General features: G+C 41.9%; 1 protein-coding gene across 1 annotated transcript in view; it reads right to left on the reverse strand.

Annotated features, from left to right (window-relative positions):
* dars1 (aspartyl-tRNA synthetase 1) overlaps positions 1-14,666 on the reverse strand; it is a 40,306-nt gene that overhangs the window by 9,144 nt on the left and 16,496 nt on the right. Inside the window, exons 7-10 of the mRNA XM_030427295.1 lie at positions 13,221-13,323; positions 11,682-11,762; positions 8,856-8,915; positions 5,503-5,614 (exon numbers count right to left, since the gene is read on the reverse strand). Of these exons, the coding sequence (XP_030283155.1) occupies positions 5,503-5,614; positions 8,856-8,915; positions 11,682-11,762; positions 13,221-13,323 (356 nt within the window). The remainder of the gene's footprint in view (positions 1-5,502; positions 5,615-8,855; positions 8,916-11,681; positions 11,763-13,220; positions 13,324-14,666) is intronic.

Genomic DNA, 14,666 nt, shown 5'->3' on the forward strand with positions numbered 1-14,666 from the left:
CCTCTACTCTTACAATTTCACACAACGCCTTTTCTAATTTGACAGGGTAGGACTCCCTTAGTCAAGGGAGAGGCTGTGGACGTACATGTATAAGACTGTGTCGTGAGAAAAACAAAGAATCCACTCATCTATTCTAATTCAAAACAACTGTAGTTGGATGGTATCAGATTAAGTCATGTTCCCACCTAGCTTTTTCGCGAACATTGCCGTCACGTTTGCTTTGTGTCTGGTGCAGAAGAAACGGTAAAAACGGGCTTTTGTCACAAAAGTGTCAAGCAGCAAGTTTGGTTGTTGAGGAACAGGAAGTTGTGGGAGGGACCTAGGCGGATGATTGACAGGCTGAACGATGGTCAGTGTAGAGACAGCGATATTGAGAGTTGAGAGATTTGTGACATTTAGCGTGTTTGGAGTGTGTAGTTAGTGTGTTATGTAGTGTTTGGTGTAGTGTGTTTAGTGTGTAGTGGAGTCTGTTTTTTGTTTAATGAGTCAGAACAATGAGGAGAAGCTGAATGTGGAGCAGGCAGTGCAGCTCTTAATTCAGCTGGAAGGAGCTCAGGCAGACCTGAGCATTGCCTGCATTTAAATGTAAATAGTTACATATAACTTCGTAAATGTTTAAAATGTATGCATAAATTTAGCAAACAACAATTTATATTTGCATTACAAGTAAAAATGGTTTGTTAAACATATTTGTGGTTTTCACAGTAAAAAAATCTAACTTTTTCTACTCGGATTTTTTTTGTGATTTTAGGTCCATTGTGTTGATACAGTATGTCAAAATAAAAAAAATAACTGTACAGTCACACATGTGAGGTTGTGCTGAAAATAATGACACCAAGTAAATAGTTTTTAAGGTGAAATATAATGGCAAAATCAAAAATAGTCAAAAACGGCCAATTATACCCTGGAATATCGGATTTCACAACAAACCTAAATATCCCTGACGTCCCACCTTCAAACACAGCCTCATTTGGCCATCCATGAAAAAGTTACTTAACCTCCCACTTTTCTATAGGAATACACTTTTCTTACGGGCACTGCACTAGTGTTCAGAAAGCAACATGAGCATGGTGGGAATCAGTCATGTTGCTGTGCAGAGCCTGGGAAGCTGGCTGATACACATTTCTTAATCGCAGAGACGAAAATAGCGAAGTAGGGTTTGCAAGTGTTTGCACGTGTCCCGTGACTCTGCAGGAGTTAGGTTCCCTGTGAAGTAGTGCTTTCAAGTGTGTGAAAGTATAATGACATATGATGTTGTGCATTTGTTTCGTAACCAATCACAAATATCTTAGCACATGTGGAAGTGAGGTTTTAAAAAAAAGGATGCGGGGAGAAATATTAATCCACGCAAATATAAAACATAACCGTGGGAGCGTAAACATTTGACAGAATGACAGACACGGCATTGAAAGATGAAAGCACATTTAAATGTAAGTACTATGTTCTTTATCTGACAAAATTTGGTGCTAAGACTGAGACGGATATAGAAGCAAGAGGGTCAAACTTTAAGGCGCACTGTCATGATGAAGTAGTATGTCCCAATTGTATGCATGCTGCAAATTACTGGATTCACTTTGTGAGGGCAACTGTAGCACGCACTTAAAATAAAAACAAAAGAGTCGACAGGCAACCGAGAGACGCGGAAGGTCTCATTCATTTCATGTCACGTCACAATCCACCCGCATATGGCCAATAAAAAGCGATTAAAACACGTAAATTGCTACAAATCTTTACATAAAGCCTCTAATTGGAGCATACTGGCTTTAATTATTTAATGCCTTATTCTGCAGGAATGGATTCTCGGCCATTAACTAAGATTTTTCCCTTAAATACTCCCCAATTTTAGTGCTAGCAAGTACAGACGTTGCTGCACATGAATTACAATCTTAATATGCTTCGCTCAGGACGGTCCTCAGAAAGGGGTAGTTTCAGAGGAATAGTTATTCTTCCTTAATAACACTTCATAAATCTGGTCTGTTCTTAAGTGGCAACGGACAACTGTCCCCCCGCTAGCGTTTCCAAGTGGCATTATTGTTGGTCCCGCTCTTGCGAAGACAACTGGATCGTCTCCATTTTTCCTCAGTCGCGAAACCATAACACAGGACAAAACTTGGTTATTTAAATTATCTAGCCTATAATAGAAATGTGGAAGCAGACAGACATGTTGCCGGGCTGCCAACCTGACTCGATCGCCAGTTAACCTTCATTTTTCCCGGGAGATTAAATTGCATAATGATGGCGAGGTTTATATGGAACCAATCCACATGCTGATGGTTTCATTATTCTATATCCACTACACTGTGCCAACAACATTTACTTTGTGATTTGCTGAAGCAGAAAAACTAAACTATTGCCACTTTAAGTAACACAACACTGTAGTGTTGACTCAAAACACAGAATGTGTCCTCCATTCTAAATTGAGATCTTTTTCATGACTATTTAACGAGTGTGTGGTTAATAAGAGTCAAACTACTGGTGACACGACATTTAGAGCTATAAGGACACTATAAACACATGATACTGTAAGTCATGTACAACAACTTCCTCATTTACTATCAATAAGCAGTAAGTAGGAATTTATTGAGGCAAATCTCTCAGCTAATGGCCTAGTGGGCTGTAGAATATGGTCGTGGACAATATGACATTTTTATGTGTTTTAATGATGACTGATAAGTAGAGATGCACCGATCTATCGGCAACCGATCGCAATCGGCCGATAATGCCCCTACCGGTTTTGATCGGAGTTCTCAAAATAGATCACATCAGGCCGATCAGATGACGTTTAAGTATAAAGACAATGCATTAACTGCATGCAGGGAGGGAATTTCATGGCCGCCGTTGCCCCGCGCCACAGTGGCCTCTGTGCCCCTGGCCCGGTCAGCGTAGCGAGCTTGCCCTGAATTACAGCCACCTGAGTGCACAGTAGTCACTCACAGTAACTTCAGTGAGTCCGCTGTTCGCGCAGGTGGAGCCTCATCATCACGATGATCTCACGTGAAAGCCTCTCACACAGCAGCAGCGTCTCAAAACAGAAGAACGAAACTTACAGCACAGCGAGCGAGCGCAGCCGGTTTTGACATGATACGTAACTGACTTATGTGGTAGGATTTAGTCCGGTAAAGTTGGAAATATATTCACAGATTCGAACTTCCCGGATCAATAACTCATAAGTGCAACCTTGTTAAAACACAAACGACGGCTCTTTCCTAACGTACTACGATAGACAACGAGCTAGAACCGTATTTTCATCAAAACGAGCGTCTGGACATTAACTCTGGTCTGTATGGTCAGCCAGCTGTGAGACGAGGGCGCAGGGACCGTCTACAAAGTGCAACACCGAAAAGAGAAACTACAAAAAATTCAATAACTTCACTTTTATTCAGAGTGTAGTGTCACCAAAATCACTCCACACATCAGTGGTCTCCTGCTGGTTATTCTACAATTTTTTGTTTGGAAAAAATGTGCTTTGCCATAATTTTGGGGAATTTCTATTTGGAGAAATATTCAATAACACTAATATTCAGTGTGGTGTCACAAAACCCACCTCACCCTAACCCTACTTAACAAAAACTACTTTCTAATGTAACTTTAACTTGATTTTGGTATTAAAATTTTTTTTAATACACAATCCATGTCTAATTATAAATTAGGATGTTATGGTATCAGTCTGAAAGGTAAATCAACACATTTTACTCAGTGGCCTTTGTGCCCTGTCATGTGGCCTTGGTGCCCCTAAAAAAAAACTGAAGGCCAAATGGACTTGCCCCTAAAATGACAAAATTCCCACCCTGACTGCACGCATTCTCACTAGTAAGCTACAGTTACTCTATGTAAGCTGAGTCCAAGTTGTCTCTAAGAGAGTCTCTAGAGTGTGAAATACTGCACATTGCCTCAGCCTGCAATAAAACAGTGGTCAATTCATGATACTTTCTCATCTTTTTATACTTAATAATACAATGTCAATGTTGTGTAAGAAGAATCATTAATTAAATATATGAAAGTTACACAAGACAATATAGAAAAATGTATGGATTTGACGCTGTGATCGGTGATCGGCAATATCGGGATCGGCAGATACTGCTTTTGGTGATCGGTGATCGGCCCCAAAAATCCTGATCGGTGCATCTCTAATAAAGAGCAAACATGCTGCTTATATACATTCTTATCAGCAGCTAGTTAAAGGTAAATATGTGCTCCCTAATCCTTAAAGAGCAGAAGAATATTTCTTGGATAGCTTCGGGCCAGAGGAAGTGTCGCACAGACTTTTAGACTGCTGACAAAAGTCAATAAAAGTAATTGATTTGAAACAGTTCTCCAATAAAAAAAACAGTACACATAGTTGCCTGGCATGTTTTTCCAAAACAAAACAAAAACAGAATTATATAAGATAGGTCAGCGTTACATAACTCATCTGCGGTTCCCTATTCGGCACAGACGTAAGAGGGTATTTATCTGATATTCTCATGCCGTCAAAAGTAGGGCGGGTGTTCACACGGTACATTTTGTGCACTGTACGTGCTACATGGGTGTTGGCAGACAGGAAGATGCGGTTTCTGCAAAAAAGCGCAGTGTTGATTTGCAGGTGCCGCCAAAATAAAAAAGAGCGGCAGTTTTGAATTTAGATCATGCCAGGCTGAGTGGATATCATTGGCTCTTCAAGAAAAGAGGAAGTGAGAGTGTTACAGCTTTCGCCACAGTTCAAATCCGAGAGGCACGTGGGAGGCTGTGGACGTACATGTATAAGACTGTGTCGTGAGAAAAACAAAGAATCCACTCATCTATGCTAATTCAAAACAACTGTAGTTGGATGGTATCAGATTAAGTCATGTTCCCACCACTTGCTATATATGCAGTTGACCAAGCATTTTCTCAAGGCTTTAAGAGCTAGAAAGGTTTTCACAATGTAAACTGTGTAGATGTGGAACACCAAATAACCTCTCTTCGCCTGATGTTGAGAATTAATATCCAGGATAAGAGAGACAAGCTCAAAACAATGGTGTCCTCTGAATTTCGGTGAGAAGATTTCTGTTCGAGTTTCCCCTTCTTTCGGTGAAGTGGGATGAGGTCTTCAGGGTGGAAGCTTAAGGGAGTCCTCCCCTGTCAAATTAGAGAAGGCGTTGTGTGAAATTGTAAGAGTAGAGGAGCTGATGTGAGAGTCGGCAAATGCATCGGAATTCCCAACGGGCTGGATTAAAATCCTCATGGGTGGAAAACAATAAAACTATTTCCAACATCTTCTTGTCAGACGTGCTCGACTGTGTCTGGGTTCAGAAACTCTCAGTTACTCTGTGACACCGTTTGTGTGGGAAACAACTGAGCCTGGACATGGACAGCGCATACAGGAAGTCAACCCTACAAACTGTCGCTTGATGACTCACAGGACACCTGTGGGCGGTGACATGGAAACAAGCTACTGAAATGTCTAATCAAAAGCGATTAAACGCGTGTATGTGTCACGTTGATCCTGCCCCACTTGAGATCTCACGCCGAGTGTGTTTGTACCTGATATGATTTTCGGGGTCTGGATCTCCACAAAGCCCTTTTTGGTGAGGGTGTCCCTGAAGAGCTGGCACACTCCCGACTGCAGGCGAAAGATGGCCTGGCTGGTGGTCGTCTGTGAGCGGGGACACACACACACACACACACGCACACAAAACCACACAGAGAGGCATTACCACACTTAGCGTGATTCATGTAATTTGTTACACAATCAGAACAGATGTGTGAAAGCAAGACTGCCAATTTCTGTTCATGCCTCTCCTGACACGAAGGGTGAAACATTTATTTGCTGGCAGGGGGAAGACGAGCATTCAAACCCAGCAAACAGCCCCAGGAGCTGTGAACCTATAATTATAAATGTAAATACTGAAACCAAGGCGGGGAGGAAAACTGCTCTAGCTAAATCAAGAGATTACTGTAAAACCCCCCAAAACCCCCCCAAAACTGCAACAGTTGGTCGATTTTTAGGGAGTGTTCTCTGAGGCTTTCACATGCTCCGTCGCATGACTCATCTCAGGTGACCACGAGATTTCATCAATTGAGCTTTACTGGCTTTCAGCTCCAGTTATTACACATTTGCATGACGACAGGCTCTGGTCCTTTCAATGCACAGGTTAATTAAAAGGTTCATTTCGCCCCTTTTTTCTCCCCCTCTCCAGTGCCTGCCCGGTCCTGACGGGGCCTCCTCTGACTAATAGTTGGCAGAATGGGAACGTGATATTGTTTGAACACCGTCAGGCTCATTAATCTACAGACAATGCTTCAGGGCTGTCTGGCTGAAACTTTTTTTCCATCAGCTCCAATCTGAATGGTTTGCCAAAAAAAAGAGGAAGTGGAGAGAAATGTCAAATCTTCCTGCTTTGATACAAAATAAAAAAATCTTTTTAAAAAGCAGTGAACCAAATTAACTATGCCGACCGTAAAAGTGACTCATTTGTGTCGCGTGTCACACGTTGGGTTGTGCCCCATGGTAAAGCTGGGAAACCAACCAAAAACCTGCAAGACCGCATTCAAACCTTCAAAAGCCCCTCCCTCTCCTGTTTGCAGAACTTCTCCAGTGAGTAGGTGTCAAAGTGGGTGGGTGGGTGGGTAGCACTAAGTTGCTTCTCAAACTGGCACTTCCTTTGGTGGAGCCATTATGAAATAGATCTGAACTTTAAGTACCTCTCAGTGGCGTGAAACCTGCCTGTGGTGCCATGATCCACCGCAGGCAAATTTCGAAGCCAAAAAGTTCACTCCTTCATTAGTTTTATTAGTAAATCAGTCACAGCTGATATTTCTTTAAAGGCATGAACAAGTGGATTCTCTGTTGTAGACGTGTTGCACACTGTTATTTGAGTGTTGCGTGTCAAGCCTCTCCGCCTTTGTCTGAATTACTAAACATCAGTAAAACAGGTAATTAGCGGTGTTATGGGAGAACTTGCTCCAGCTCCTTAAAGGTGATGATTTATTGCCTTTTTAATCTCACGTGAGCGTAACCCCTTTCTTATTCCTATTCCAGTCCAGCCCTAAGTCAACTTAAAACTGTTGTTGAACCATGTCGAGTACAGGCATGGTTTGGGGCTAGTTTGAAAGGTTATAAGATGAAGTATACACACTGAATCATTTATTTGATATGTTCTTATATTATTCTTTTTCTTGCTTGAATGTTTTTATGCAAAAACACATTTTTAGCCTTATTTACACTACTTTGAGGCATACAAATTAGTCAAAAAAAATAACAGAGATGGTGGAAAAACAGCCTATTCAAAGAGCAAAACATGTGGTACACTTGAGCCTGGGCCGGCAGTTATGAGCAGTATCGATAAGTCTACAAAACTGAGGTGCCAAGGAGGTTATGTTTCACCCGTGTCCGTTTGTCGGTTGGTTTGTCAGCAGGCTAACAAAAAAAAAAGCCCAGAATAGACCCCATCAGTTTTGGAGCATCCGGATAAAAGGACAGATCCAGAATAATTTTCCCCCTTTTACATCGGGATCTAGCGGGTTTAAATATGTTTCATTTGATATCATCTTAGGCTGGATTGAATTAAAGGGGAAGGTTGGGCCTTGGCAGAGGTATCAATTTAACTGTGTGCCATTCTAGTTCTTATATTATTCATGTACACATTTTTTTCCATCAATTGTTGCTTAGACTGACTTTTCTTTTGGAAAATGTTTAACCTTAAAGAATAAATTGTGCTTAATTTTGACTCTTTGTTTTTTTTCACTTGTAGATTATTCATTTAGACCAAGTTTAAACTTAAAGGGGAACTCCGGCAAATTTTACACATTAACGTGAGTTCACAGGTCTTGGGGAGGATTACTGCATATGTGGGGAAGAAGTACAGAGGCTTTGTGGCTCCAGAGGAAGCTCGATAAAAGTTGATATCTCTGGTTCTGCTTTGTCGATTTTTATCATTTGTTTGTCTATCATAAGTCAACCAGTGTTAAAGAGGAGGTGCTATGTCAGCGGCCTGCTTTTCAAAACCTGGCGCCTACATAATCAGATTACAAGCTGCTTCCTTTGGAGCCAGAAAAGACTTTTAAAGACACCATCACATGTAAAGTTGGTGGAGTGGCCCTTTAAGTTTAAACCTCCGGATAAAATAGTTGTCGGGAAACACGCCTTGTCTCGACTCGACATCAACTAACTAACTAGTCATGTCTGACTGAATAGTTGGCTCAAGGCGATCTAAATTAAAATGCATACAAGTAATCTTTTCCACTTTGTGTTCAGTGTGGAGCACCTCATGTTACAAAGGGACTTCCTTAGGAACCAACTTATTATTGGAGGTGGTTTATGGTTCCCTTTTGGAGCGTCTGTCTGTCAGTGTGGGAACCACTTTATAGCTTCACTGGGCTCTTAAGTGCAAAGCTGATGACAGACCTCCGACCATGAGCCCAAAAAGCACAGTGTTACAGAAACAGGTGTTGTTGTGAGGCATGTGAGCTACATGGCTCTGTGCTGTGGTGCGAGTGCCTTCCTGCCTGCCGCATCACACACGTGGGAGACGCAGATCAAAACAATGAGACGCTTTGTGGCTCGGCCTCCACTGCTGCTCGCATAGGTTTAGCACATCTCCCACACCACAAAAGACATATAGAATCAGCCCGCTAAATCACAGACGGTGTCTTTTTCATTTTAGGGGTGCAGCGGTTTGTGTTGCACTTCAAAATAATCACAGCGGCTTAAAGGTTGCCCGCTTTTTTCTTGAATGGACGGAATTGATCTACATTTCTCCTCTAACGGTTTTCAGTTTCCGTATTCCGAGATAAAATGTAAGAAGAAGAGATTAGATTAACAAAAAGGGAAAGACTGCACAAGACTCAAATGTGAACACTTGCAAGAATAGATATATTGAGACTAATTCACTTACCCTGAGATCAATCACCCTGTTGTCCAGCTTGGTGTCCTGGTTGACTGTGGCTCTGCCTTCCTGAGGGCAAACAAAAAAAACATGATCACATCAAACAAAACCCTCCAACTATGAAATATACAACAATGGATCCCGTTCTGTTCTTTTCATGGTGCGAGTCTGAAGTCAGTGATGTGTAAATGCTTGTTTAGAACCATTTTGAACCTCAGAAAGAAGAAAATAAAAGGAAACATGCACTACTATTCCTTTTATGTGTATAATCCGAGAGCTGCATGACTACCGTGATCCTACAGCTGTAACAGCAACAGATAAAAAAAAACAAAAGGACAGATGCGTTGTTCCTTGGTGCAACTACTGCAGGGTCAACTGCAACAATACACATCTGCAATATGAGGTAACAGAGAAAATTAAAAAACAAAATGAGAGAATAAATGTTTCATCGTAAAAGGAACCACTGCTTCCAGGGTCATGGATGTCAGGCTTCCTCGCAGGATCCGCTGGGGTTTGAGCTAATAGCCTGCAAAGCCACATCCTGCTCCAAATAGCCCCATGCAGAGGGACAAAAGGTTAGACGGGCAGACAGTCAGATAGATGGGACTGTTACGGCCCGCGTCTCCTGGGAGAGCAGGTGCTGCGACAAGTGTGTGACTGACATGTTAAATCCCAGCAGAAAACACCTGGGAAGCTGCTGCTGCTGCAGCTGCAGAGATTGGCTTACTGGATAAACACGGACGAGCTGTCAGCTGTCTCTGGTATGGTGGGACCCAGATATTGATTTTCTTAGCACTCATGTAGAAAGAGATGTTAGTGTGACTTTTGATATGGATATCGACAGTTGTTGAGGTGTGACAACTCATTCACTACCACCCATTACTGTTTACATTGACTCAGTGGCTTAAATCTGTTAATAAAAAGGTTTCAAAAGGGTTGAATTTAGCAGATGGAGATTCTTTAAAAGAAAACACCCCAATAACTCTGTCATCAGGTTTTTTTTTCCCCTCAAGAACAAAATACCATAATCTTAAGTTACAGATTTCAGCATTTCCCAAACAAGCCTGCCAGCAAAAATGAGCGAACTCACATTTTCGATGTTACTACAACTACAACTTAGAATTATAGCAACATTATGCTTCCCAAGGAACAAAGGTGTTTGATGCAACCTGTGCCGTATGTATCCATCATAAAGCTGCATTTAAGTGCTTCAAGGAAGACGACTTAAACATACAACCCAGCATTTATGCTGGCAACTTCAGACGTTGCAGCTAGAGCTTCTGCTAAAGTCCTGCTAAACTCCTAAACACTGCAGAGCCTGTTTGCACAGATCTATAGTTATTTAAAGGTCCAGTCTGTAGGATTCAGGGGGATTTAGGGGCAGAAATGGAATATAATGTTCATAATTATGTTTTCACTTGTGCATAATCACCTGAAACAAAAAATGGTTGTGTTGGTGTTACCTAATAAGTTATCATTTTTTATATCTATAGATGGAGCAAGTCTTCTTCCACTGTGTTGCACCGCCATGTTTCCACAATAGCCAAGAATGGACAAACCAAACAATGACTGTGGCATTTTTTGTGTGTGTGTGTGTGTGTTTTAGCAGTGTTTATTTTTTTGGCCTCTGCAGCCTCACCTCTACATGCCACCTAAACACCCGATCTTAAATGACTGTACAAGTTTCGATACTACACACAGTTTCCAAATTTACGGTGAATTTCAAAACCCAAAAACAATATTCTGTCTTGAATTGAATCACCAACCAGTCACTCATGTATCAAACCGACTTGCTGCTCAGCCAGCAATTCACACCCAAAAACAGAAGGCTCAAAGTTTAATAACCATTAATAACCACCTAAACTGTGGGTGGGAAAAATAATGACTTCTTAAATGAATCACGATTCTCTCAAATGATTCAGCATCGATGCACAAATCTCCTTAATTGGAATTCAGGAGGCTCCCTAAACCCCGGCTGCCGGCTCTTATAAACGGCGTGTGATGAAATCACAGATTGCACGGAGAGGGCCGAGGCAGATGCGGTGATGTTATTCAGTGAATGTGATGTTGATCAGTGGGAGCCATTCTGCTCTTGAACTTGTTTAATTCAACCTGGTTTAATTACCCAATCCTCCAGTCTGCCAAAAACACAAATCTCTTCTCTCCCTAATGACATTTTCACTCCATGAAGGACAGAATGAGTTCATGCAGGGATATGCTCCTGCTTAGCCTTTAATACAAACTATACAGATAAATTAAGGCTTAACTGTTTATCATGTCATTGTCACTGTATATTGTATCGATCAAACCTGCCCATGAATGTCACGAGTCTTTGACAGTGGACTTTCTCTCTCCCACACACTGAGACTCAGTTCCTGTTTCTCACACTGAAAGTTGCAGTCAGAACTTTTCAATTAAAGCAGAGTCTAAAGTCTTTTTTTTTTTTTTTTTTTTTTTATCTGGCTGAGACAGAGAGATGTGATAGATATTACATGCCAGCTCTTTAGACCAGACAGTAAAAGGTTTCACCTTAACAATGTACCAACACAGTGTGTCATCCTATTCCAAGTTCCTTAGATTGTTGGTGCTTTGATTTTCTCTTTCAGTCAAAACACAACACATAATAGATCCTTAATAGGGACTTAATCACACACCTAATGGCACTAAATGGCCCTACAATGGGTGTGAACTGCAGTTCATTGTTTCACTGAAAAGACTGGATAAGATCAGCCTCCGGGTGTCAGCCAACACTTCACATTAGCAGGAGGAAATAGCATAGGAGAGGATCCACTGTCCATGCCCTCTCATCCATACCTACATCTGTCTATTCCTCACCTCTTCCCCTTCACCATCAGGCCTGACGGCATCCTCCAGCTGCAGGGGAAGACGAGGCTCTGCCTGGCTGACGACAAAAATCTGAGAGGGGGAAGAAACAGAGAGCATTAAAATTCAGAGGGTGACAAACCACCAACGTTTCCATCAGATGTTCAGACGATGGAAAGTACCAAAAGGCCACACACAAAATGAAGAAGTCAAAGTGAAAGACAGTGAATGACTAACTGCTGCTACTAACAGGCTAAAACGAGTGGGCTGATGTGCTACAAACAATCACCAACATGTTGTTGGGTTTGTGTCTTCTTTTTAAGAGAGACCATCCGAGGAGTTGTGCGTAATTTGATGCGCGTACTCATTTACATGCCAACCGCGACATATGCAAGTGTGAAACAACAAGAAGATTCTCATGGATGAGTACGCATGAAACTCGTCCTCTGACTCTTCCACAGTTTTTCAGTCTATCAGTCAAGTTCTTTCTATGAACAAAGAGTGGGTGTTTGTCATACTTAATTTATTTAAGCTCGAAGCTAAGAGGAGAGCTAGCTGCATGGCTAACTGAGCTAACAAATTTACGGCAGCTACAGTTAGCAGAAGTAAGCAATTTCTTAAGGAGTTTTTTGAGTCTCATTTCCAATGTGGACAATACTGATGCTTTTAGGGTGATGACGGCGGCCGACCTACAATCCCAAAGTGTCCATGTCTGACTAGTTTGGAATAAGAATCAATAACACCTTTCTTAAAATGTAGACGTTTATGTAACAAGTAAAGCTATCTGTACATTAGGAAACTTGAAGCAGAGCAGCCAGAGGACATCAGAGGGCAAAGTCTGTCAATAACATGATCCAATGTCCAAACCAGTGAATAAAGTCATAAACCTGTCTTAAAACCCCCCCCCCCAAAAAAAAACAAAAAAACTTTAATCAGTGAGGCACAGTCCCATGAAATAATCGAATCCACCTGTGTCTACGGTTTTTCCAACCATACCCATGTCTCATTTGTAGTCTGATTAACAGTAAATTCATCAAATCCAGGTTAAAACATCAATCTGTTGTTTGTAAACAGAAATATTGAACATGTTTATTTTCATATGGTGTGGAGAAGTGACATCTGGTGACAAGTTGTCACTCAAGACCCGTGTGGGGACGCATTCCAATGTGAACTGACATACCTAGACTTGTCTTCTTGTGATCAGATCACCTAAGGAGTCGATAATGCCGGGCAGAAACAGGACCATAATCATGATGTTTTGGGGCAACTAATGATTATGTGCTGTGTTGAGTGAAGAGTTAAAAGCTGAGAGCGCATTACTGTGCGTGGGTGTTTACATACTTTCATGACACCTGTGTAGTTGCTAGATGAGAAGATGTGTTCTCACCTGCTTGAATGATGTGAATCGTGGATTATCCTTCAGCTGAGCGTATATGTGTTTGAAGGAAAAATGTACATATGTGTGTGTTTTATCTTGATATGCGCATGTGCGTTTTCATTCCTGTGTGTGTGTGTGTGCCTGTTTGACGACTGCAGAGAAAGTATACCCACCCTCTCGATGTGCAGCTCCACGTCCTGCTGGGAACAGCTCTCGATCTTTTGCTCCACTTTCCTCACCGACGCCTCCACGTCTACGATGCTCTCCTTGGTGATGCTGGGGGAGACAGTTGGGAGGGTGGAGCGTAAACACATCACACTTAGAAAACAAACTCATCTGTGTGGGCGGCCTACTGCGTGAGAACAATATTTCCATTAAAGTGTGACTGATGCTCACAGGCGAGCGCTTTCATTTTTCATGGTGTGAAGCCGGGGGGGGGGGGGGGGGGGGGGGGGGGGGATATAGGTGGGTGATTGGGGTTTGTGGGCTGGGGTGACAGCAAGAAGCTTCTTACTTCTTCATATTGCACCACATCCTTAAAAATACAGCTGCTGCAGCCACTTTTACTTACTGGGGGTGTTAAGGCCAAGTGGAGAGACCACACAGGCTCGTGGCATCCCTAACAAAACCGTTTCTCGGTTTAACACACATGTCAACTTTCACTACACTCAGATTAACACGTTGCAGCAGGGTAGAAAAGGGTTCCAGACAGCTTACTTTTAACTAATTTGGTGGTCTGTTATGTAATGGCACAAAAAAAATGCATCATCACACCACAAATGTTTATCACTTGAGATCTCAGACTATATAAGGAGCAGATGTCGCCACTTTCTATTGGTTTGTGGAAAAAACTATTTTGAAGTCTCGAGTTTGGCATTTCAGTCATCACCATCTTGTTTTGTTTGGAGCCAGAAGTGACAAGACTACTTCCCAAGACCAGTGCTAGCATACTATTGTGAATGCAAGGTAAGTGTTTAGTATGACCCAGTACGTATTATATCATAGCTTGCCATATGGTCGTGTTTTATAATACGCATGCCAGCAAAATCATCTGCCTATTCTGACCCATAATCCTCTGAGAAGCAGAGGATACATCATGCTGACTAAGCTGCTGTGAGAGCACAGACAGATGACAGCGCATTGGCGGCATACCTTTTCTTTTTACTTCCCGTTTCGTGCAACAAAATGTGACAAATGTACAGGGTCAAAGTTCACGAAACAATGTTATGAAGAAGTAGTATGTCCCAACTGTAGGGCTGGGTATCACACTTCAGTGTTATGGCACTGACAGAAGTGCCTCTGTGCTGCTGAGTATTGAAAAATGTCTCACCATTCGATAACAAGTTTTAACACCTAATGAGTCAATCTCATCAGTGTCAGTGACCCAGTATGCTTGTTGTGCCAATATTTAATAGTGCTGCTGAGTATCTCGAGGCATGCAGGAAAAATACTAGGTTATGCTCAGAGATGGGGCTCAGGTGAAAGGTAATCTTTTGTTAAAATGGATTTCTTAAAACTGGAATTGAAAAAAGTATTGTTAAGAAACCATTTCAAAGTCAAGGTATCGGTACTGAAATCTTTTTAACAATACCCCACCCTACTCAACTGTATACCGCATA

The sequence above is a fragment of the Sparus aurata genome, chromosome 9, assembly GCF_900880675.1.
Source record: "Sparus aurata chromosome 9, fSpaAur1.1, whole genome shotgun sequence".
NCBI classification, from domain to species: Eukaryota; Metazoa; Chordata; class Actinopteri; order Spariformes; family Sparidae; genus Sparus; species Sparus aurata.